This window comes from Sitophilus oryzae, unplaced genomic scaffold (assembly GCF_002938485.1).
Source record: "Sitophilus oryzae breed Bouriz unplaced genomic scaffold, Soryzae_2.0 scaffold_550_pilon_pilon, whole genome shotgun sequence".
Taxonomy (NCBI): domain Eukaryota; kingdom Metazoa; phylum Arthropoda; class Insecta; order Coleoptera; family Curculionidae; genus Sitophilus; species Sitophilus oryzae.
Genome location: NW_022147141.1, coordinates 797,162 through 824,210, shown reverse-complemented (window position 1 = coordinate 824,210; position 27,049 = coordinate 797,162). Strand labels below are relative to the sequence as shown.

At 30.1% G+C, this 27,049-nt stretch overlaps 1 protein-coding gene across 1 annotated transcript in view; it reads right to left on the bottom strand.

Moving 5' to 3' along the window:
• The window catches only part of LOC115886992 (chondroitin sulfate N-acetylgalactosaminyltransferase 2), a 737,150-nt gene that overhangs the window by 15,527 nt on the left and 694,574 nt on the right, over positions 1 to 27,049 (bottom strand). Inside the window, exons 7-8 of the mRNA XM_030906321.1 lie at positions 8,277 to 8,804; positions 3,829 to 4,081 (exon numbers count right to left, since the gene is read on the bottom strand). Of these exons, the coding sequence (XP_030762181.1) occupies positions 3,829 to 4,081; positions 8,277 to 8,804 (781 nt within the window). The remainder of the gene's footprint in view (positions 1 to 3,828; positions 4,082 to 8,276; positions 8,805 to 27,049) is intronic.

Below are 27,049 nucleotides of genomic sequence, written 5' to 3'. Positions count from 1 at the left end.
GCTAGAATTTAACGGACTAAATAAAAATAAAATATAAGATCTTCTTTCGTTGCGCAGCAATAGTGAATGAAACAGGTATCGGCAGCCAGATGGGCCGTTTGCTGTTCCAGAGAGTATAGTAAAACATATATCAAAGAGCCTGTTTTTTTTAAATAATTTCTCGAAAACGTTGCTAGCTCTTAGACTATTAGTAAAAAGGGTAGTAAACTCTTCATTTATCCATTTGATAAAATCTCCCTTTTATCTTTTTAGCCTTATCACTGTATATAGGGTGTTTCTGAATTAGTATCCGATATTGTGTTGATGTGTTGAAATATGCTTTGTTTTCGAGATACAGTGTCAAAATTTTAAGAAAAAAATTGTTTTGTCATAAATCTTGGGACTCACTCCAGATACTTATATAATTTGGTACACGTTTTGTCATTGAGAGGCATTTTTTTATAAAAAAATATTTTCTAAAATTTGAGATGATTGAATATTTTTGATGAAGAAATAGAATGGCACTATTTTTCTTAAAATGAAATATTTTTTTAGAGATATTTTTAAAATCCCTATTCAGTTTGTAACAATTAATCTCGCTTGCTTTTTTGCCCCGATGCACATATATTCCAAGAAGTTGGTCTCTCTCCAACAGGTTGGTACCAACAGGTTGGTACCTAGTTATTGATTCTCCAGTTATTGATTCCAAAAAGGTTGGTACCTACCTAATTACTGATTCAGAGATTATATTAAAATATATTAATTCATATACATATGTGAAAAGATTAAAAAAAAATAAAAAATCTCCCTCTTGCCGAGGTCTACAGGGTCCGGCAATAGTGCCTCGGGCATCCGTAGCTCCTAGAATAAAAAACTTGGGAATTTTGCTTAAGTGTAAACCGAGGTGTAAACCTAAATTATGTACAAGGATGTATTTCAGGAAAATATTTTAACTTCTATGGGGTGGCTCAAAAAAGTGTGAGTGGATAGGGATTATTTTTTTTTTAAATGGAACACCCTGCCAGTATATTATTTTTTATTAGATGGAGAATTAAAAAATAAACATATTTTGTATTTATAGTATTTCAAAATTTTTAATGGTTTCGCAGATACACGCAATATTATTTCATATGACTTTCTCAACGGTAAAATACGAGATAGAAATCATTGGGTGGCTTTGATAAAAATTTACTATGGAAAATGCCATATGAAAAATAAAACTGCGAATATCTGCGAAACCCTTAAAAATTTTGAAATACTCTAAATCCAAAAAATGATCATTTTTCAATTCTCCATCTATTGAAAAAATAATATACAGGGTGTTCCATTTAAAAAAAAACGAAGAAAAAATTATTTTATATTTTAGAAAGTTAGGCGTAAGATTTTGAACATCTTGTATGATATATGATTACCATCTTTATAGCAAAGTAAGTACAGACCATTTAAAGTAAATATCTAATATAGATCTGGTTTTCAGGACAGTTTTTGTATTTTTAATAATTTTTTTAAGAAAGGCTAAAAATATATAATTTTTGTTTATTTAGTAATATCTCTGAAACTAGCGAAAAATATCATAGATACTCATATCTTAAAATTATGCAAAGTTATCTGAAAAGAATCTAAAAAGGCAATTATTCAAAAAAATCATGCCGATCCACTCATACTTTTTTGAGCCATCCTATCTAGAAGCCATCCTATCTAGAAATTACTTATTTTTTAACTGTTTTGAAGAGTAATAACTTTTCGTCCGTACCTGTATAAAAATATACCTTTATGACGTTTTTTACATAAAAAATGTCTCTTAATAAAAATCGCTACGAGTAATGGTTTCCGAGATATTTGGGATCGAAATTATCAATACCTGTCATCATTGACATAAATTAAACATGTTGATTAAATAGTTATTAGACTGAAATCATAAATTTTAAATGATTTGGTGTCAAAAATTTAGTAGAAACTGTTTTATCATCCTTTTTTCGAAGAAAAATTTATGATAAATTAAAAAAGATAAAAAGTTCCCAAATTTATCATTTCAGTCAAATAACTATCTACATACTTAACATGACACCTATTTTTTTGTCAATAATGAGATGTATTATTCCAGTCGGTAGCGATTTTTAACAAGAGACTTTTTTTACGGAAAAAATCACGGAAATGTATATTTTTTCACTCAGTAGTTTTATACAGGTACGGACGAAAAGTTATTACTCTTCAAAACAGTTAAAACACATGTAGGTGACGCCCCCTATAAATAAGAGTCATATTGACATCAAAATCAAATTTTTCCTGTCAGAACATTTCTTCCAGACACCAATTTTTATCCAAATATTGATGTTACTTCAGAAATTATTTGTAAAAAATCGAAACAAAAATGAAACTTCTACACCCTGTATCTCCGAAATTAAGCAATTTAGAACATACATTTATACGAACTTTTTTTCTTATATTTATATGCAGAATATGCTGCCGAAGTTTCCAGAATACAGTTCGGACCACCCTGTATGTTAAAAAGCAGATGGGTCATATTTAGTTTTAAAAAGATGGAGAACGTTTAGTTTTAAAAAGCAGATGTTTTAAAAATAATCTTTTTGATTATGGAAGAAAAAGTTCTATTGGTGTTGCATTTGTCATCATTCAAAATTTTGAAGGTGGTATATAAACCTTAGTCAGTATAAATTTGGCAATTAATGTTGTATTTTAATTTACCATTTTTCTACTATTATTCGAAGACACCAAGTTTAACACACCCTGTTGATAATATAATTAAGACATGTTTTACAAATAATGATAGTAATATCTAGACAGAACGAATAAAGCAAAGCAGATGTGATATTCCGCCATCAGAAGCAAAAAAAAACATAAAAAAAAACAAGTAATAGACTATTTAAAAAATATAAATACAACTATTCCAGAACACTAGAAACGACAGGAAGACATAGTTCCAGAAACGTTCAGTATTTTCTGTTCCTTAGGCATACTTGTTTATTAGTAAATCACTGCTGATAAGTTGGTCTCCGTTGTATTAACGCAGAAGTGTAATACAATACTCAAAAATACTAAAAATACCACACTACTCAAAACAATTATCGCATGCATATTTGAATAAAAATAATTATTACATATTTCTAACTGAAGCATGCATTTTTCTGCCTTTCTTTCTCATCTGAGTTTTCTTAGGATAATTAGGGGACGATTACACTGACATGTAATTTTTAGTCGGCCGACTATTTAGTTGCAAAAGTGAAAACAATACATTCATATGGAGCCAATCGGCCCAATATTTGTATATCTTTATGGAGCCGTGCTCACATGCAACCAAATAGTCGGCCGATCGACTTCATAAGTATGTATTGTTTTCACTTTTGCAACTAAATATTCGGCCGACTAAAAATTACAGGTTAGCGCATAGGCTTATTGTATCAAATTTCCCTTTACAGTATTTGTAAAACAGTATACTATTTAAAATTGTAAGTCAGGGAATTCAAAATGATTTTTTTTTGCAAATTAATATTTTTTTTAGAAAATATGCGATAATTGTTTTGAGTAGTTTCTGTAGATTTTCTTAGAGTGCAAGCGAAATACACATATAACTTTTTTGAAGAGGTGAATCTGCCACAGATGTATGAGCATTTTTTATTCTAATCCTATCCGTATTTTTATTGTAAAATGCTGTATGGTGAGAGATACGTAATAAACTTATGGTACTCATGAGTTTTATATTACATTTGGGAGAAAAAAATTGAGAAGATTTTAAAAAGGAAGAATCAACGCCCAATTTTACCAAATACACAGAAAAGTAATACCTAGTACACTAGATTTAATAATAAAAAAATATATTAAAAAACTTACCTTGAAAATGTTTCATTTAACGCTAGTAGCCTTAAATTATTGGCATTTCCTCCTGAATTTTTTGTCATCAGAACTCTAGACATTATACTTCTAGCTTCAGACAATCCTTCCTCGCCAAAATATACCACAGTCAAATGAACTCTCCTGTCATTCTTTAGTCCAATTTTTACAAATTTGTCCATAAAATTTTGAAAAGTTGCAGTTCTACCACTTAGTGGCAATATAATATGTATCAGTTCTTTGTCTTTGGGTCCTAAAATTGAAAAATACACTGGATTTATAGCTGTTGCTTAACAATAATTTAAGGATGATATTTTTATATCAACACAAATTTAATATTAGTTTCAAAGTATTTTAGATTTTGGTTCCATAACTGTTTTGACTCATTCTCACTTATGAGAGTAAAAGACGCAAGAGAAAATAATAATAATAAATTAAATACATTAAATTTTTAAGCCTTATTAAAAACATAATAGTAAAGGCAACAAGAAGCAAGAATATTATATTATAGCTTTGAGTAGTAACGTTGCTAGAAGAAAATTAAAGAAGTAAATTAAATATGAAATATTTGGACGCACAGTTTTTGTCATTTGCATTGTTTTTCGTTACATTGTATTAATAAGTCAGATTTGTTGCTTGCATATAGAATTGTGTGTTCCTGAAGAATTATTAAGTTGGGATAGAGCTATATTTTAATTCTGGGTTAAATTTTAAACTTTCCGTTTCTAAACGTATTTAGAATTAAATAAGTGTATTATTTCAAAATATTCTTGTAGGAAAATACATGGTTCTAAATTTTTAAATGAACATATTAAAATCAACATTTTTAAAAGTTATATACAGGGTACGGCAATAGTGTGCCCGACGCACTATTGCGTCTATGTAGCTCCCAGAATAAAAAAAACCTGAGAATTTATTTAAAATGCAAGCCTAAAGTATGTACGAGGATGTATTTCAGGAAAATATTTTAACTTCTATAGGGTGGCTCAAAAATATGTGAGTGGTTCAAGATGGTTTTTTTAAATGCAACCCCTGTATATTATTGCATTTTTGACTTCCTTTCAGGTCGCTTTACATATTCCTAAGGTATGAGTAAGTATATTTCAGAGATATTAATAAATTAATAAAAAATATACAGGGTTGTTCACCACATACGACACGGAGTATTGTAGCTAAACGACTACATTTTTACAAATTGTAAGTTTTGGGTTCGTTGAAGGACTATTAGAGCTACAATTTAAAATTATTTTTACAAGATACAGAGTGTCCCAAATAAATAAAAAATATTAAAGTTGTATTATTTTAAATGGAACACCCTATATATTATTACATTTTTAGTTTCTACGATTAAAATAAAGGTAAATTTGATTAAGGTTTATTACACTTAAACCTTACCGTTTTTGAAATATTTTCAATTTTGTAAAATTGCAGTATACATTTTAAGACTTCATTTTTCCGAGGGTATCAAAGTTTTTAATAGTAAATATTTACTGAAGTTTATTTATTGATCAGTTATTGTGTTGCAATAATAAAAACTTTACTACCTTATACAGAGTGTCTAAAAATTTATTTTAAATAATTACTAGCTTTAAACGGCAATAACTTGTTTGATTTAAATGGAACACCCTGTATGTTTTATGAGAATCAGATGCACAATTTAATTGTCTATCAAATTGTATTATACCGTTTTTTACCTATCTTTTCAAGTTTCCGTAGAAAATGAATTTTCTTGTAATTTAGAACTCATTTATCAATATACCCATGGAATACTTTTAGATTATTTTTAAAGATGTACCAAATTTTTAAAGAGTACAGATACTAATATTGTCGATATAGTTCGTTTAGTTCATTAAAAAATAAAAAAAAACTGTTTAAATATTTGTTAAAGAAGACCAAAATATGATTCCAGTATTGAAACTACATTAATTGACTTTTTGCGTTGATTAATAATAATTGCTTCAAATACTAAAAAGCTGAATTATGTATGTGTATTAGACAGTGTGGTAAAAAGTAACACCTTAAAAATGATATTTGATTTTTTGACAAATGCTTATTTATAACAACAGATACGTTCATTTTCATAACTTATTATTATATTGATTTCTGATTCAAATCCACATTTATTTAGAATAATTTATTAACGAATACAATTAAGTATGTAGTTAATTAGTATTTGGGCGGAAATACTGATGGTTTATTTAATTAATGGTATACTCTTTTATAAAGATTTAAATAGTTTTCTTTTTGCATACAAATGGCCTAGTAATATTATCGTTTTACTAAAAACGATAATATTACTAGCCTGTACATTTTGTACATTTGTTGTTTTGAAAACAATCTAAACTGTCAATATTCCATGGGTATATTGATAAATGAGGTCTAAATTATAAGAAAATGCATTTTCTACGAAAACTTGAAGGAATAGGTAAGAAGTGGTATAATACAATTTGATAGACCGTTAAATTGTGCATCTGATTCTCATAAAATATACAGGGTGTTCTATTTAAAGTAAATAAGTTATTGCCGTTTAAAGCTAGTAATTATTTAAAATAAATTTTAGACACTCTGTATAAGGTAGTATAATTTTTATTATTGCAACACAATAACTGATCAATAAATAATCTTCAGTAAATATTTAGTATTAAAAACTTTGATATCCTCGGAGAAATGAAGCCTTAAAATTTATACTGCAATTTCGCAAATTTGAAAATATTTCAAAAACGGTAAGGTTTAAGTGTAATAAACCTTAATCAAATTTACCTTTATTTTAATCGTAGAAACTAAAAATGCAATAATATACAGGGTGTTCCATTTAAGAAAATACAACTTTGATAATTTTTATTTATTTGGGACACTCTGTATCTTGTAAAAATATTTTTAAATTGTAGCTCTAATAGTCCTTCAACGAACCCAAAACTTACAATTTGTAAAAATCTAATCGTTTAGCTACAATACTCCGTGTCGTATGTGGTGAACAACCCTGTATATTTTTCAGCCTTCCTTAAAAAAGTTATTACAAATACAAGAACTGTCCTAAAATCAAAACTATATTAGGTATTTACTTTAGATTGTCTATAATTACTTTGCTATAAATCGTAATCTTAAATCATATATTCTGTACGCCAAACTTTATAAAATATAAAATAATTTTTCTGTGTTTTTTTTTGCTTCCTGTATTTAATTTGTTTTTTAGGCAAAATACAAGAGAAAAATCAATGGGTGGCTTTGATAAAAATTTACCGTGGAAAATGGCATATGAAATATAAAAACCACGAATCTGCGAAACCGTTAGAATTTTTAAAATACTCTAAAAATACAAAAAATGTTCATTTTTTAATTCTCCATCTATTGAAAAATAGTACACAGGGTACATATTATTAATGTTTTATATTATTATTAATATTTTATATTTTAGAAAGTTTGGCGTAGAATTTTGAACATCCTGTATAGTTTACGATTACCATAATTATAGCAAAATAAGAAGGGACCATCTAAAGTAAATCCCTAGTAGCGTTTTGATTTTCGAACAATTTTTGTACTTTTGATAATTTTTTTAATAAAGGGTGAAAATATATATTTTTTATTTTTTTATTAATATCTCTGAAACTATCCAAATATATTTACTCATATCTGAGGATTACGTAAAGTGATATGAAAAAAAAACTGAAAATTACGTAAAGTGATCTTACGTAACTTATCTAAAAAAAGCCAAAAATGCAATAATAATAAAATACAGGGTGTTCATTTAAAAAAATTATCCTGATTCACTGACATTTTTTTGAGCCACCCTGTAGAAGTTAAAATATTTTCCTGAGATACATCCTAACACATACTTTAGGTTGGCACTTATACAAAATTCCGAAGTTTTTTTATTCTAGGGCTACAAATGTCCGACGCACTATTTCCGGACCCTGTATGATATTCTCTGTTTAGACTGTTAATAATATTTTTTTAGAAAATATGTATTATAAAAATAAATAATCAATCACTGTCTGAATTTTTTGACATTTATTTATTTAGACCTTGAATTGTATTAAATGTAATAGAGGTATACTATAATAACTAATAATAAGTGTATTTTGAAAAGAAAATCTACAAAATATACCGAATAGTTATTTTTGGTAAACACCATGTTTGATTCAATACGGAAACCAATTTGTCCGAAAACCGACAAAAAAAGCTTAACATTTCAGGAGGTTTTTAACATTTCAAGGGTTCTCTTAAAAAAAGAAAAAGAAAATATATAAAAACAACTATTCAAGAACACATTAGTTTTTTTAACAGATACATCTATTAGAAACCTTTAACTTTCTGTTAAAATAAAAAATTAGTGTTGTTTACAAAAAACCTTTTTATTTTGTAGGTTTTCTTCTAGTGTCAAAAAACAGAATTCTTTCGAGAAATAAACCGGCCACAAAGACATTATATCTATAATAAGTATTATTTACCTGGTAAGAACTTAGTTGATATAGTCTGCAATGGTGCAAAAGGTCTCATTACAACGATCTTGGTAAAGCCGTTTAAATTAATTCCGTGTTCCACCACTGTCTTATTCACCAGCTTAGTTTTAAAATATAGTTCGAACTGTGTTCCAGTCGTCGGTTCGATCCTGTACAATCCCTCCAAAAAATCGTCCAGAGTGTACCTCCTGATTTTTTCAGTAATGTTTTTATTCAGAGTTTCCAGCCCTTTCATCAGAGCCTCTAAAATATCTTTACGCTTGTATCCTATCGGTTTTTCTACCACCCTTTTGCCCAATCCCAAATCCGAAGGATAAACTCTGCTGTAGGTGAAATGATTGAAGGGTATCAGTTCGTATTCGTTGTTCAGTGGCGTGCCATGGAAGATCTCCGCTTGCATTATTTGTTTTTTGATGTAGTTTGAACACTCGGTGTTTGTTATGAGAGGACTCTGAGAGACGTCCGATATACTGTTCGATGAGATGCCGTTGAAGTGATGGTTTCGATTTGAATTATCTGAAACAATAATAAACTTTATTTTTATAAAGTGGAACTATGTATATACAGGGTGAGTCTTAAATAAGTGCAAATATTTTCAGGGGTGGTATATTTCGACCCCAGGAACACGTCTATGAGGTTTTTTTCGCAAAAAAAATTGAAAATCGTGCATTTTCTTTTAAATTTCCCTGTATATTTCTTGAAAACTTTTTAAAACTGCCTGTTCACCGCAAATTTTCCCATGGTATAATTCCTTAATCTCTGATATTACCACAGTTACGGCTTTAATACATGGTTACGACACTAAAATGGATGCAAATACAGAAAAAAATTTGGTGGCCCTCAAAATTTAAAAAAAAATAATTTTTTTTAATTTTCAAACTTAAATAACTTGCTTATTTTGGACTTATCTGAAAAATGGTAAAGAGTAAATATGTTTCTTTTATAGAGATCTACCAGCCCTGAAAATATTTGCACTTATTTAAGACTCACCCTGTATATTTAGACCTGGGGTTAATTGGCCGATTTTCAACAAAACAGTGTTTTAAGACTTATAATTAAAAAAATGTAGCGATGTTGTCATCAGACACACACCTGAGCCTAGTTAATTAGTTGCTATAAGTTAATTAAATGGCAAGTTATATATTTTTTTTATTTTGATTCTATTTGTCTATGCAAATTGTTGTCATAGTCACTGTATGTGATTGTGAAGCACTGTCTGTCTTGAAGCACTTTATGTATACTGTATGATCAAAAAACAGAAGTTCAGTTGGCTTGGAAATTATGATCGATAACATTCCCCATATAATTTTACATACGAAATGACAGCAATCTTCATTTCGAAGCCACTATCTACCTTTTCTAGTAGCGATGAATCAGATAATGTTGAGCCTTCAAACAGACTGCAAACATTTTGGTACTAGAACCACCAAATTAGCTAAAGAGTACCAACCCAAACCAACCCAAACTGAATCAAACCAAGTTTATAAATTCCCGTCCAAATTCTCTGGAGGCTACTAATTAAAAATATTACCTATGAAATGGCGTTAGCAGTTTTAGGACCATAAATTAAACAACATTTTTTTTAAATTGCCGATGTTTCGAAGTGTATTTTCCTTTGTCAGAGGTAATCAAATATCTTATTTCGATAATGGGAACAATCTAACCGTAACATAAGGACGGTAATCTACCACGTTATGGTAATATTACCTATGTTAGAAAATAATAAAAAGTCATAATCAAATCAACTAGGAATAAAAAGTGATATTACAAATAAAAAGGTGTTCCTTCTATTTTTATCTGTAGTATTATCCACTGAAATTTAAACACGCACTTTTTATTTTTTACATCTTCTACATATGTCCCGGGTTGTTTTTACAAGAGGAAAAACTTTTTTATTGACATTTTGAGAAAAATGCATTCTTCCTTTCTGCATGGTCCAAGATGTGACCCTTGGGGTACACCAATATTAGCAATATAAGTAATAGAGATTACTACGAAAACCAAGACATGCAACCGTTTTAGTCAAAATGTTCGGATTTATTCTATCAAAAGTCTTAGTATACACTTAACATCTACTCTTAAATGATAATCTAGAGCTCGAGAAACAAATTGGGTAAAATTAACCAAATTAGTTGCTGTTGATCTGCCCCCAACAAATCCGTGCTCTCCGGGTGATATAAAGTTTTTTACAAATGGATAAATTTTATTATATAAAACTATTTCAAACACTTTGGCAAAATAACACAATAAAGCTACACGTCTATAGTTGTTAATATACGAGGCCATCGCCATATTTAAATACAGGACAAACCTTTCCAGTTTTCCAGAAGTTAGAAAAATTATTAAACTTCAGAGATAAATTAAGTTTACTTTCAATGTGTGATAAGTCATTCATACAATTAGTCATCTGCTGATGATACTAACATAGTTAGCGAAACGCGCATCCAGCGTAAAAGTAAAAGTGTTTTGGTGTATTGTGGTGATTTAGTGTTTTATTTTGCGATTCATACAATCTTTAATCAAACATGCAGGAACATTGTCATGTCCTGAACTCAACTTATGCTTAAGTTCTTTATTGCAATTTCAACATCCGAAAGTTCAAGATTATTTGTTATACCAAATATATATATATATATATATATATATATAATATATATATATATATATATATATATATATATATATATATATATATATATATATATATATATATATATATATATATATATATATATATATATATATATATATATATATATATATATATATATATATATATGTGTTATGACCAAAATGACCATGAGTGAGACCAATGAGCATTGGCATATTGGGAACCTCCGATATCTGTATGAGGTGTCTTAAAAACACTGCTAAGATAATTGGCAAATGCTTTTATTATATCATCTGCAGACCTAAAACTTGCAACTTCAAAAGTCATCTTTCCTAGAGTTTTTGTAGGTTTCCGTTCAGACTTAATATAAGACCAAAATGACTTTACTTACTTATGATTTTTACTTTAATAACCTTTCGGAAATTTTCCTACTCTGTCAAATAAAAATCATAAATTTGTTTTTATTTCTGTAAATATAACTTTTTTCATGATTTTTGATTAAATCAAAATTATACCATCTATGGTGCATCATTTTTTAAGACCTGGCATTCAATGTTGCAACATACGAGGTCCAACAAACGATTTGAAGAGTTGAATACAAATCAATATTACATTGAGTGTAACCAAAGAATGGCTGAAAATCTAACAGATTCTGTTTATTTGTAGTAATTCTATCGTTGGGGAGCAAGAAGTATTGAAGCGATAATATTTGGGTGCAAGGGGTATTGAAGCGATACACATAGCCTAGCTTACCCAAAAGTCAACCTCACCTTCATGTAGTGCACTCTGTTTACACAAACGAAGCTCTGACGTCCGAGTATAGGCGGTATAACCTTATACAACACTCAGACCTACCATCTTTCTGGGGAAGAGGAGTAGTAAACTACATCTAGCCGGCCGAGAACGTAGTACTATGGGGAAAATCCCCAAAAAGGGAATTATCGTCGCGGTCCTCATTATGCCATAGCCATCCCGTGCTACAGTTGCAGCTAAAACGGTGCGGCAGCGTAACCGCCACAGTGAAACCTTTTGACGCAGCTTCACACAGCAATGATGGAACATTCGAGTGTGACAAAATTATCGTCCGGAGGTAAAATACCCCCTCAATCGGATCTTCGGGAGGGGGTAGCTACTGGAGCGAGGGTACTTGTACCTCATCAGAGAAACAAAAAACATCAATATAATTAAAAAACTATTAAAACATCAATAATACAGGAGTTAGGCAGGGATGTGTCTTAGCGCTTCTCCTATTCAACATATTCATGGCAGCGCTCTCCATGATAGTGGACAGCAAACTACAAGAGAGAAGATTGGGCATTAGATACAGATATGACGGCGGTCTGTTGAACATAAAAATACTCAGGGCAACAACACGTACAAAATTCATCACAGAACTTCAATACGCTGTTGACTGCGCTCTAGTTGCAAACACGTTATAATAATTACAAGAAATGTTACCTGGGCATACGAGGCTTTGGGCTTTAAGCTAAACATCGACAAAACCAAAATAATGTGCACTTCCCCGGAAGATCACAACAATGCTATAAAAATCGGAGAAGAACTATTTGAATATGTGGCGGAATTCAATTACCTCGGCAGTTTGATTTCGAAAAAGGCCAATATTGACTCTGAAATTCAGCACAGGATTAACAGCGCCTCAAGAGCATTCTGGAAATTAAAAGGCAGGGTTTTCTACAATCACGACTTGAGTGCAAAAACGAAACTTGCAGTGTAACGACCAATTATAATCCCCATCATGTTATATGGGAGCGAAACCTGGGTGCCGCGGTCGTACCGCCGATACATGAACGCATTAAACAAGTTGCAAAAGAGACACCTTAGATAACTCTTAAGAATCCGGTGGTTCCATCATGTCTCAAACGTATCGGTCCTTGAAAAAGTTAACTGCTAGAGTATTGAAGTCATGGTTACAAAACCCCGCTTAAGGCTGGTCACGTATGCAGATTGCAAGAAAACCGCATACCAAAATCTCTGCGCTTGTAGACGGTAAGAGGAGTCCGGGTGGACAACTGAAAAGGTACAAGAACATTTTCCACGAACAATAGAACTCAATGGAGAAGAATTGTAAACTCAGTTAACAGCGACAAGCAAAAAGTAAAGAGGCAACAAAGCAATGAGATTTTTGAATGTCCGGAGTGCGGTAGGCAGATAACATCACGTATCGGGCTTTTCAGTCACAGAAAAGCTCATGAAAGAAAACGCCTTGCGTGACCATCTTCTGATGTATCGAATACTCGTCAGCGAGTAATGACAGTATGTGTGTATGTATGTAACTCTATCATTTTCACTAAATTCAGGCATATTGAAATCACTCAAAAATAACAGCAATATATTCTATAAGATGATAATATAATAAATAATGTCATATTAAGGTGATAATAACCTATCGATAGTAGTTATATCAGCTTATAGATTTAAGTACTGTTAGCTTTTGTGTGGTTAAAGTTGGACATCCCTTATAATATTGTATGATTATATAAGTACATAAAGGTAATAGCATTGTCAATAATATTATGCTAATTATAACTGAATGTATAATTAGTATATGTGAGCATATATGTATTTTAATGCTATGAAAATATTTAGGCATATGATTAGTTCATATTGCAAATTACCAGTTATGTAAATTTCTAATATTTGAATATTGTAATGCATTTTGAAATTAGATGATATTTATCATTTACTTTATTAAGTCATAATTTATATTAGACGAGATGAGTTTATACAAGGTGGTTCAAAATATTCGCAACATCTTGTTTTTTTTATTATTGAATAATTCAAAATAATAGTTATTTACAGTACAAGTGTGTTTATGAACATGATTACAACAACGAGTGTGAACGTTCGTTGTGTCGTTCTAATAGCACGAGTGTTATAATCATGTTTAAACGCACGTGTCAAGTACAACGTTTTATTTACAACCGAAAAATAAGAAAATGCTGCTTTAATTTTCGTTTATTAGTCGCCCACCTTTAACTATGACATTTGTCACATTTTTATAGAGAGATATATTGCAGAGGAATATATAGATACATCAAAAGAAAACAAGAAAATTGTTGCGCAGCACATTTTGGGATCAAGAATCTCTGAGGAAGAATGCCAGCCTGAGTGCGAGCCAAACCGATCAACAGCCCAATCTATTTCAGTTAGACCTTCACTATTATCATCGCCATCATCATCAGCAGCAGGAATTGTTTTGAAGAAGTGTAAAAAATGTGTTATTAATATTTATATTAATTAGTAGTAGGAATTTGTATCAAAAATTAATATGTTTAGATGTTCGTAGTTGTTTTTCATTATTATAAAAACTAGTTGTGTTATAGATTCATAACACCACTAGTTGTGTTATGAATCTCATAACTTATCTGAAATACTAAAAAAATAGTGATGTAAAAACGTTATAACTAAACGGTTGTAGATAAAATATTAAAGGCAACAAATTCAACAAAAAGAAAATAATTTTAGAACCTGTCATGAAATGTTCTTTAAAGGTGTCAAAATCGAGGTAAATGAGAATATACAGGGCGAGTCTTGAATAAGTGCAAATATTTTCAGGCCTGATAGAACTCGATAAAATAAAAATATTTTCTCTTTGCCGTTTTTCAAATAAGTCGAAAATAGCCAAGATATTTTATTTTGAAAATTAAAAAAAAATGATTTTTCTGCTTTGTTTGGGAACTACATTGTTCTCAAGCCTTCTATATAGTATTTTCCTTTGAATAATGTAAGCAGAAATATATAAAAATAAATTTAAAATCCGTATGCATACATAATTTTTATAATGACCGTAAACCGTGTTAACTTTTTACGATTTTTAGGGGTTTACGAATGTAATAACACAATATGTTTCGGGATTACCGAATAATACTTTTTACCTGACACGAAATGCGTCACCCTTCTCCTTCGGAGTCGTAGTGTTGCCGGTATCGCATTGAGTGTCAGGCAAAAGTATAAGGTAATCCCGAAACATCGAGTTGTATTCAAAAGATGATACAACGAAATAAAGTACATAATATTATATCCTTCTTATCTTAAACATTTAGTAAGAATTGACGGGATATTTTGTGGAACTGACAGAAATGACTTCTAAATTAATGTTTCAAAAAATGACAATTACAATATGGCCACCAAGCGATAATCACTTAAATGATTATCACTTATTAATCACATCCTTCTATATAGGAAAAATATACATAGAGTTGTATAATCGTTGATATAGTCCTTATTATATAAAATATTTAAATATAAACAGTGTCATTTAACATCTTTATTATAACACAAAAATTAGCCAAAACATGAAATCAAAATATCTTGTAATTCTGTGATCTGGGTAAACGTCATAAACGTGAGCAGGCTTTTTAATAAGAGGGGGGGGGGCAAACTTAAAGATTACGAACCGGAGAAAAAAATAGCGCAGCAGGCGAAATTCACTAATACGAGCGTGCGCAAAGTAACATTTTCCACACGCAGAGTGCTCACTTTTGTCTAAAAGCAAATATATTGTTCTCCTAATGTCGCTAATATAAACGCTTTTAATATGAGAGAAATAACAGTGATTTAAGATATAATAACCAGTTTTTCATAGAAGTCCACAGTTTTGTTTGTAGCGTAGAAAATATACAGAATTCGTAAAATACACCTATTTGTAGTTGACTTTTTGAAATGTTAATAAACATGCAGTATTCGATGCAGAATGGCTAGATTGGGTTATTTAGTCGTATTTTTGTTACCCTTTAATAGCATGTAGTAGAGATAACTTTATTTTTGAAAATGCCATCACACAATGTGAAAATATAAGGAATGTATAAAGATACCTCAGTTTACGATAATATATGTATATCTTTATTTTAGAAGTTAAAAGTACACTTATCCTTTCCGAAGAAACAGCACGTGAAGGTATTGAAAATTATTAAAATGTGATTTCAAAAATACAATATCTGTTAAATTACAAATATATTTTGCCAAATGTAATTCTTATGCAAACCTTTCAAGGGGAAAAACTTGATAAGCGCCAAAGGATATATAATATCATAATATTATAGTAGGTCTAACTGTTCACTACAAAATATATAAACTCTGCAAGGCAAAAAATATATAAAAACGACTCTGGTATACATCGTGTTAATTATGTGTTAGAGAAGTAATAATTTTTGAAAAGTGATACAAAGAGGCTATTTCTTATCCAGTTGATAAGTTTACTATCTGGATATTAATTAACAGTTTCTAATATATTTATAGTAGTTCAATATAAATATAAATCATTATAACCCCTTAAAGGTTAAAAATAAATAGCGGTTTGCTCCAAAACTAAATACCCATAATAGGAAATGTTCCATATAATATGTCAAAATTTATCTTTATTATCAATTTAGACATATTTTTCCGCCTTTCATCATTTCAGTCGATATCCATTTATAAGAATAAATAAAAAATCAAATTAAACTGAAAGAAAAAGTCCCATATTTTCTCAAAATGCCCCATTTTCTCGCTCCCTATACATACCGACATCAATCAATCAAACTCGGGGCAGGAATTGACACTCAAAAGGTTTTTTTCTAGAGGAAGTATCACAAAAGGACCATTCTATTTTACCCAAGGATAAGAGATTTTGACATTTATGAAAAAAACAGATATTGATACCACTCCAGTTTTATAATAGCCCTGTGTTATGAGGTCACTGAATAGAACATCGTATTACTTTAACCTTCCATTACTCACGGCTCGTTTTTCTACGTCAGTTTTTGCGGGAAGTATTTAATACTCCAAATTATTTTTGCTGAGAAACACGAGAAAAAATAATTTAAATGTTATATGAGTAATTACTCCAAAAATCATATATGGGTATTTCGCCACTGCACGAAAATCTATAAAATAAAATAGTTATTTTTTGTAAACACTTCTGCCTTAATCCAAAAGTAACTACTTGTCAGAAGTTAGGTTTACAGATATACAAATTTGCCTAACGAAAAATAAAATGCTTAACGTTTCGGAAAGTTTATCTCTTTCCGTCGTCGGAAGCAAAAAAAGAATACAAAGAATAAAGAAGAAAACTATTTAAAATATATAACTTCAATTATTCGAGAACACTTTAGTTTTATAAAACAGATACGTCTACAAAAACCGTTGACGTTCTGTTAAAATGACATTATGTATATCAAGTTAAACTTCAAAATTAACAATTACTACCTGATAACAATTACTTAATAAGGTAAGACCAAGAAGCACCAAACTTTCTGTATGCTTATTTTTAATTTTTACGTATGTTATGTTTATTTATCTTATATTCTTTAAAATCAAAGAAGCGATTGTCATACCTACTAACACCTACAGATGCATGAGCAATAAATTTATTTTTATTAGATAGTATTAAAAAAGCCTCTTTTATTTTTCTTTTAGAGGCTATCGCTTCTGTCATTATAATTTTGGCGTTATTATATGAGTAATTAGTTAAACCATACCAATTTATTTAAATTTTAACTGTAGACATTGAAAATCTTGTAAATTGTAATTACATATTCATTGCCCAAATTGATGGATGTTACATATACATTAAGTACACTTGGTGCATTACATAATTTCATGATTCATGATTTCTGGGACAAATGTAGCACTTTCCTTTGCCTGTTTTGGACATTTTTTGCACATGTAATTTTTCAATATAATAAATTTTAGAACCTGTTCTTCGACTTCCAAAACAAGTATTTATTAATTGAGGGTTTCCATTTAAAAAAAATCAAGATGGCGTCGTATCTGTCAAAATTGACGTTGTAAAAAATTTTAATGTAGAAAATCGGCATCCTCGCGAAAAATTACATTAGGAAATCTTTCTACTATCTTTAAATACCAAACAGGAAAATTATAAATCGAGTGAGACACTTAAAATGATGTCCCTGTACACTGAAATTTAAATTAATTGAGTATGTAAATTATTTTACTTGTATATTGCAGGATCTATTGCAAAAACAAAATAAAACATTAATATTCACCGTAATACAACAAAACACTTTACTTTTGCATTGGACGCACGTTTCGCTATCCATGTTAGCATCATCAGCAGATGATTAAAACTGATGATAACATAGTTAGCAAAACGTGCGTCTAATGTTAAAGTAAAGCGTTAGGTTAGGCTTCATGTTATATTTTGCTATAACAATGATACCAATCAACAGTCTTCTTCATCTTTTGCTTTGTACGTTAGTCCTGTATTTATGAGTGGACAATTATTGACGCCAAACGTAGTTGCTAAAAAGAAACAAGGCGTGCTAAAAAGAAACAAGGCACCATATTATTATGACTCCTGTATGCATTCAGGTTTACCACAATGTAAGCGGTACTGTTCAATGCTTCGCTTGAATTGTTACGGAGCTTTCATCCAAGGGTGAGCCGTTAAAGAGGTTGAATGACCTGTCTCCATTATCCAAGCCAAACCATGAAAACCAGTAGAAAAGTTTGCTAAAGAAAAATATTTGAGAACATTTATGAAAAATTAGCTCAATATTTTATTAAATTTTCATGGCTTTCTTCACCAAAGTTTTACTGATGGTTTTACCTCAAAATTAAGACATTTTCTTATTAGCAGAATATATTACGAAAGAAAATACATTTTTTAACGAGAAATTTGATGTTAGTGAAGTAACCAAAAATGATATAACATGGTTAGCAAATCGCTTGTCCAGTGGTAAAAGTAAAGTATATGGGTGTATTGGTGGTAAATTAGTGGTTTTATTGCCTTCTTCTTCTTTGTACGTTAGTCCTGTGTTTTCATCAAATGTTCCCTAAGAACTGGTTGGGATGATGAAGACCAGCATTCATACCATCTTATGGGTGGTTGTTCAGGCGGTCGAGGTCGCTTCTCCTTAGCAATTTTCGCTAACCGGTCGTTTGGCATTCTGTCCACATGATCTCTCCACTCTCTTCTCCTGTTTCTTGACCATCTTACTAAATTCTGTATTTCATATGTTTCTCTTATAACCTCACTTATTTCACAATCAACAGTCTTTATTAAGCTAATTAGAAACAATGTTACTGTGTGCATCAAAGTTTAGCTAAAGTAATTTGAAAAAGAATATTAGGAAGGAAGAAGAAACTCTACCGGGTGTGTCTGAAAAGTGGCTCACCCCTATAACTTTTTTATTTTTTCAATTAATAAAACGAAATTTGGTATTCTAGTATATGACATAAATTAGGATTGATTGACGTATTTGACTGTTTTCGGTCACTTCATGTTTCACCGAAAATTACTACAACTTTTGTTTTTTAAATGGTACCCTCGGTATTTTTTTACTTTATTTGAAAGAAAATAACACTCTGAACAGAATGACATATCATATGTCAACTTTTGACATTTTTGCATATGGTGTATTTGAAATTATAACTTGGGGTTCGTAACGAAAATTTTTGACTCGAAATATCAAGTGTGTGGTATCAAATGAATGTGGTTCAATGAACCGCCCTCATTCCATTTGAGAAAATTGAGATATGGTTAAAAATAAGATTTGAGACATAAAAACATCAGACGATCAGATCTATTTTTCCAAGGCTCCTTGATTAAGAATTAGTGTTTTAACCATAGCCATGGCACTTTAGATTGAATTTAAAATACGATTTTTTATTAAGCGAGAATGTCAAAAGTTGACATATGATATGTCATTCTATTCAGAAAGTCATTTTCTATCGAATAAAGTAAAAAAATACAGAGGGTACCATTTAAAAATCAAAAGGTGTAGTCATTTCCGGTGAAACAGGAAGTGACCAAAAACAATTGAATACGTCAATCAATCCTAATATATGTCATATACTAACATACCAAATCTCGTTTTTTTATCTGAAGAAATAAAAAAGTTATAGGGACTTTTGATATGCACCCGGTATATGTTCTACAAATATAAAGGTACTTCTATGCCTAGCAACGAAATATAATCATTAAGGTAACTAACAAAGCATGCAAGAAAATGTATTGCAACATACATTATTATTTAGAACAGGAACAAATATATACCTTTTTGTACGGTACAATAAGCCAATTAGACTTCGAACTTCAATAGCTACCAACAGCAAAACATAAAGAAATCAGATCTAGAAATGGACCGAAATAAATTTAATAAACCGCCAGAAATTCTATAAGATCAAGGGTAGCAGCGTCAATTTAGCTCGCAGATATCCGAAAATTTTCGGGTAAAAGCACACACGAATGTCCAAAATATAATTTTCATTAGTAAGTTCCTTTATGCCCGGTAGTATTTACCGTATACTGCACTTATCCAAAGAATCGATTGGACATAAATTAAGGAACAATATAGCATAGCTTCTGATTTATTGCACGTTGGTTAAATGGGTGCTTTTATTTGACCAGGATTAATATCAGGTGGTCGTATAATTCATACCGACGTTTTTGTTTTGTTGTTGATGCTATACCACCAGGAGAATGGTTTAATTCGCTTTTTTTTATTTAACCAGTAAAGGCTATACTGAAAATAGGTTTTATTACGTAGAATGAATAGGGAAATTATTTTTTATATAAGTATTGGCTACTGGAAATATAGCGGAGTGCACACTTTTACTTCGGAATTCAATTACTGTGAATGTATTAATGTGAAACCTTCTGTAGTGTGTTTTATAGATAAAATACTAAAATGTTTACCCTTTTTTTTCGTTGCTTTTATTTTTTTATCTTAGTAAATTCTTAATTATTTCCTTCTTAATTTTTTTAATTTTTTTTAATTCTTTTTCTAAGTAAATTTATTGAAAAAAATAAATATAATGCATATAAGCAGAATAGGTATATTCTTAATAATAGGTAGTATCCATAATAGGTATATTCTGCTTATATTCCAATCATTGAAATTTTGATTGAAATCGAATTATACGGGTGGTGCGTCATATACGACGCGGTTTTTGCAAGGAGAACAAAAGTTTGTATTGAAGTGAAATTTTGTAAGTCAATTTAAAGCATTTTCTAAAATTATGTAGAGTTCTACAGGGTGTTCCCAAAAAAAAGTTACACATCAAAGTTATGTTTTTTGTAATGGAACACCCTATATATTATTTGATTTTTGGATTCTAGTAAAAAAAATAAAGGTTTGTTTCATTAGAAAAGTATATGACTAAAATGTACAGTTTTTGAAATACATTCACCGGCACGCAAAATGGGCACCTTAAAACTTTGATGTATTTTAAAGGTTAATATATTTTGTTTTAATGGGCCGATTTTGATGATTTTTAAGCAGTGTGTAGCCAAATTATTTGACTTTTTAGTATTTTTTCCTAAATTAAGAATGAAACTCCCCATCTCTTAATTATGAGAGGGAAATATTTGGTGAAATTGATATTTTGGTGAAAGTTTGAAATACCCTGTGGAATATGTTAAAACAGCAAGAAATTTAAAAATCATTTTATCATCTAGATACATCCTTTCTCGATGTTTTGTTTTTTAGTTCATCTCATTAGCTTTATTTTTGTTGAAAATATTCGTTTTTGAAGAAGACACTAACATTTTTTCGTAATTTTTACATTAAGACCATGCCTTTGCTTTTGGGCCTAGTCAACACATCTAGTAAGTTCTGGTCCCGATGCAGGCCTTCTTGACATAGGATTTGCTTCATTTAATCTTCTTCTTATAGTCCGTTAGTTAATATGGACGTTCCTTAAGTGCAAGAATTCATTATCAATTTGAAAAGCTGGCAAAGAGCGGTTTCTTAGCGATAAACTTACAATAAGTCGATCGTCTCGATTAGAAGTTCTCATACAAAGGTTCCTGGATGTCTATATTGACGTCCTTATGGACGTGGTCATAATTAAAGTACCACTTAGTATACTCTATAGTATTAAGGTATTTTTGGAACCGGAATTTTATAGCAAATTCACTGAACTAAAAACATATAGATATATATTTGACTCACCTTGTATATCTATAAAAATATTTTTGAAATGTGAATTACCATTAAACACATATTTTGTAAAATGTTTGAAGTGAAAATCTCAAATAGGAATCCTGATACAGAGCTTTTCCAGAATGCGGAGCCATCTTGTATATATGAATTTGTATATGTGTATTTAATTAAATTACAATCATTTTACCAAAGACGTTTCTTTGTGACTGACCCTGGAATATGAAATAGTGTTCTAAAGGCGCAATTATTGATTGACATGAACAATATTGAGAAGCGTTCGGTTAACTTGGCGATGGTATACATATACATATGATATATAGCTTTTATTTGATCATAATTAACCTCACGTGGTCATGTAATTTATAAATTTTACAGGGTGACCCAGGCTTCCGAAAAGACGCTATATCAGGATTTTGGTTTGTGATTTAAATTTTAATTTTTTTTCAGTAAGGTGGGGGCAATGGCGATGCACATTTTGAAAATATTTTTGTCAAAATACAGGATAATTTAAACATATTTTAAATGGTATTTTTAGATTGTAAATGTAATGGTAACGGTAAATAACGGCAAATCCACTAAGCTAAAAAATATACACTATTGTACTTAAAAATACACACCTTAGTTCTAATATAAATCCGTCATGCGTCTCGATCATATTTCGATTCGTATGATATCGACTTAAGATTTTTGAGAGTTGTCAAACTCTTACCAAATTATAGGTTATAATTTTGTGTCAAATTATGTTAAATAAGTGATAAATATTTTGCATTTTGCATTATGGACTGTGTTATTACGTGTATTGTTAAAATTAAGTGGAGGAAAACTCGAGGTAAAAAAGTGTTAACCCAGACCGTAGTTTACAGTTATTATTCGGTGCCCAGCCAAGAGACACAGTTTACCAGAGAGTTCTATTAGCCATAAAAAAAATTGTATACCACCCCGTATATGTATGGCACCAATAACTGGAGTATCAGTAAAATGACATCACACGATAGGTAAATAATAACTTTTAGTACTGTAGAGAGAAAATGTCAAAGGGCACTGGTTAAAAAAATAGATTAAAGTTAATTAACCAACTTTTAAGGTATAAAATTCAGTTAGTGTTATTATTAATAAAATATTTCGTTTTATTTATGTTGTGTTTTATTTATTCCTGTGCAATATTAAAAAAATATATTTCTACATAAGTTACATTGGTAAATATAATAATACATGCAGGAAATTTGAAGCTTGAAAGTAAGAAAGAGATTTTTTCTATTATATTTTGGTATGTAGCGTTTTGTTGTGGTACTTTTTTTTTAATAAAATAACACGATTAGATTTTTTCAGTTTTATACAGTTTTTTACATAATATTTTGAAGTAATCACTTGTCACTCAAATTTTAAATTATTAATTTTCTGCTATGCCTTCCAATTTTTCCAAATTATTTCTTTGTAAAATAAAATAAACGACTTTAAAATTAAAATGACAGACGCCTCTATCACTGTCAAGGATTTTGTAGTTGGACAGACTATAGATATCCTTACAGACGTAATACAAAAATTTGCACTCTGATACAGAAATACATATGCTAATAGCTTTTAGATAAAGACTGTAACCGAGAAATTTGCATCGTGAAACTGTGTATATTCTATAAAAATTAGGTTAAAATGCATCTTTGCCAACACACCAAAAATACCTAACATGGGATGCAAGAAGACTTCTTAGATCTATCTAAAAAAACTCGATAAAATGAGTAATAGCTTCATAAGGAGGGTACAATAAAGTCAAATTATGACTATCATCATTGCAATAGAATCTATAGAAGTCAGATCTGGATATGGGTCGAAAATTAATCGAATCTACGGTTACATTTTATATGGCCGTGAGTAGGTTTATTCGACATCAATTTAGTTCGCTGGACATAAAAGCACACCCGTTCGTCCGTTCAAAAAAATATTTTCCTTAATACGTTCCTTTGTGTCCGGTACTGGAAAATTCTGTACATTTTTCCAAAGAATCGATTGACATGAATTATTACGGAACAATATTGAAAAGCTTTTGATTTATTGCTTGGTGATCGAGCAAGTGCTTTTATTTTGCTAGAATTAATCTGAGGTGGTCGAGTAATTTATACAATGACTGGCATTTTGTTTTGTTGTTGATATTATAACAGGCACTAGTTTAGCTCACTTGTTTATCTTTATGGTTAAAACAACTATAACACAAATTAGTTTTTGTAATGACAAAGAATAAATATGGGTGTGTTCCATAGTTTCATGTGGTTATGTAAATTACAAATGTTATAAACGAATTGAGTTTAAAAAAAGATTTTTTTTTTATATAAAATTTTTGCTCTCCCGACAAAGGTATATACAGGGTGATTTAAGTTTCCGAAAAAGCTCTATTATTAGGTTTTTGGTTTGTGTAATTCATTTCAATTTTTTGCAGAGTCGCCTATTTTCAAAAAAAAACACAATGTTCTCATTAAATATCTATTTAAGGTATAGGAACTACTAAAAACAAAACCTTGTTCGATTATGATACAAACTACAGGGTGTTCCATTTAAAATAGTGGAGAAAAATACAACATTTAAAAAATGTCTATACCTATGTGGCGGATTCATCTCCAAAAAATCCTATATGGGTGTTTCGCCACTGCAAGAAAATCTACAAAATAAAATAGTTATATTCTGTAAACACTGATGCGTTAACCCAAACAGAAGCTACTTGTCAGAAGTTAGGTTTACAGATATACAAATTTGCCTAACGAACAAAAAAATGCTTATCGTTTCGGAAAGTTTATCTCTTTCCGAATTTTTTTTCTTTTTTTTTTTTGGTTTTACCTTATATTATTATTAATTAATTGTTATCAGGTAGTAATTGTTAATTTTGAAGTCTAACTTGATATAATGTAATTTTAACAGAACGTCAACGGTTTTTGTAGACGTAGTTTTAAAAAACTAAACTGTTCTCGAATAGTTGAATTTTAATATTTTAAATAGTTTTTTTTTCTTTATTCTTAAAGAAATAAACTTTCCGAAATGTTAAGCATTTTTTGGTTCGTTAGGCAAAATTGTATATCTGTAAACCTAACTTTTGACAGGTAGTTTCCGTTTGCGTTAACGCAGAAAGGTTTAGAAAAAATAACTATTTTATTTTAATTATTCTTGCAGTGGCGGAATACCCATATAGGATTTTTTAGAGAGATACAACATTTAGTTGTGACTCGCCCTGTATATATCAAACAAAATTATGGTAGACCGGATTTTAGTTGGCAACGCACATTTTGAAAATATTTTTATCAGCATAGTCGCCTATTTTCAAAAAAACACAATTTTCTCATTATATGTCGATTTAAGGTATAGGAACTTAGTAAAAACAAAACCTTGTTCGATTATGATATCAAATACAGGGCGTTTCACTTAAAATAGTCAAGAAAAATACAACACTTAGTTGTCCTCGCCCTGTATATATCAACAAGATTGAAAATTATGGTAGACCGAATTTGAAAGACACCACTATTATTTCCTGTAAAAAAATAAAATTCTTCGAACTTGGAAGTTTAAGATAAGCAGTAAATGTAGTTTTAAAATAGTTATATTCCAATTAAAAAAATATAACTTTGGTTTGAAAATATGTTTGAATCACCCTGTATATTGACAAAAATATCCTTTATAATCAATTTTCTCATTAAATGGACATTTAATGAGAAAATTGTGTTTTTTTTTTGAAAATAGGCGACTCTGCTGATAAAAATATGTTCAAAATGTGCGTTACCATTTGCCATTGCTCCCATATTATGTAAAAAAATTGAAATGAACTTCACCAACCAAAGACTTTATATACAGCTTTTCCGGAAGCCTGAATCATCCTGTACGATTATACACAGTAAACCAAAATTACCAAATCATCATAATTTGAATTGACATTAAAAGTTAATAGAAACCGATTTACATTTCGAACACCTCCTAGCAAATTCCCTTGTCCTGATTTACTATTTCCACAGACTAACCTAAACAGATGCGACAAACAATGCAAATGTGAAAATTACATTTTGGCGAATGCGCCAGGCAAATTTATCCGTTAGATTTGTCATATAGGCGAATTTTACAGCGGACCAGCAAAGTAACCTCAATTCGTTTACTAAGAAGCCACGCCTCCTTTGTGTAGAAAATAGAGAGGGAATTTTGTAGTTCGGAATCAAATAGAGATGATTTTAATTTCATTAGTTTTTTTTCAATTTTTGATACATTCACAATCTATACCTACTAATATATAAAATTCTTAAGTGACTGACTCACTGATTAATCACGATCCTGCTCAAACCACTCAACGTAAGAAGCTCAATTTTGGCATACAGGTTGATTCTAGGGTGTAGAGGTTCGATAAGAAGACATTTTTCGAAATTCCAGTTCCAAGGGGGTGAAACCATCCCTTAAATATTACAATATTTTTATTTAAAAACGGTCAAGTTTCCGAAAAACGCTTAAACACGTATATGTTATTTTGTTTTTACATAATTTAAATTTTTTAAAAATGTATACAGGGTGTTTCGAAAAATCTGGTCATTGATTAATCACGATCCTTCTTAAAGCGCTTGACGTAAAAAGCTGATTTTTGGAAAACGGATTGACTTTAGGGTGTAGAGGTTCGATAAGAAAGGATTTTTCGAAACTCGAATTCTAAGGGGGTGAAACCACCCCTCAAATATTAGAATATTTTTATTTAAAAACCGATGAGTTTTTCGGAAAAGCTCTTAAAAACGTATATTTTATTTTGTTGTTTTACATATTTTAAGATTTTTTAAAAATTTATACAGGGTGTTTCATAAAATATGACCATTGAGTAATCACGATTTTGCTTGACGTTTAAAGCTGATGATTTTTGGCAAACGGATTGACTGTGGGGTGTAGAGATTCCATAAGGAGGGGTTTCTCGATTCCAAGAGGGTGAAAATGCCCCTCAAATATTACAATATTTGTTATTTAAAAAACGGTTAGTCTTTCGGGAAAACGCTTGGACACGCATAATTTATTTTGTTTTTTACATATTTTGAATTTTTTTAAAAAATCATACTGGGTGTTCCAAAAAGTTGGGTAATTGATTAACTACGATTCTGCTTAACTGCTTGACGTAAAAAAAAATATTTTTGACAAACAGATTTTTCGAAAGTCAAATTCCAACGAGATGAAACTACCCGTCAAATATTACCAAGTTATATAATAATATCGCCATATTGTTTTTTCTCAGGCTCAGG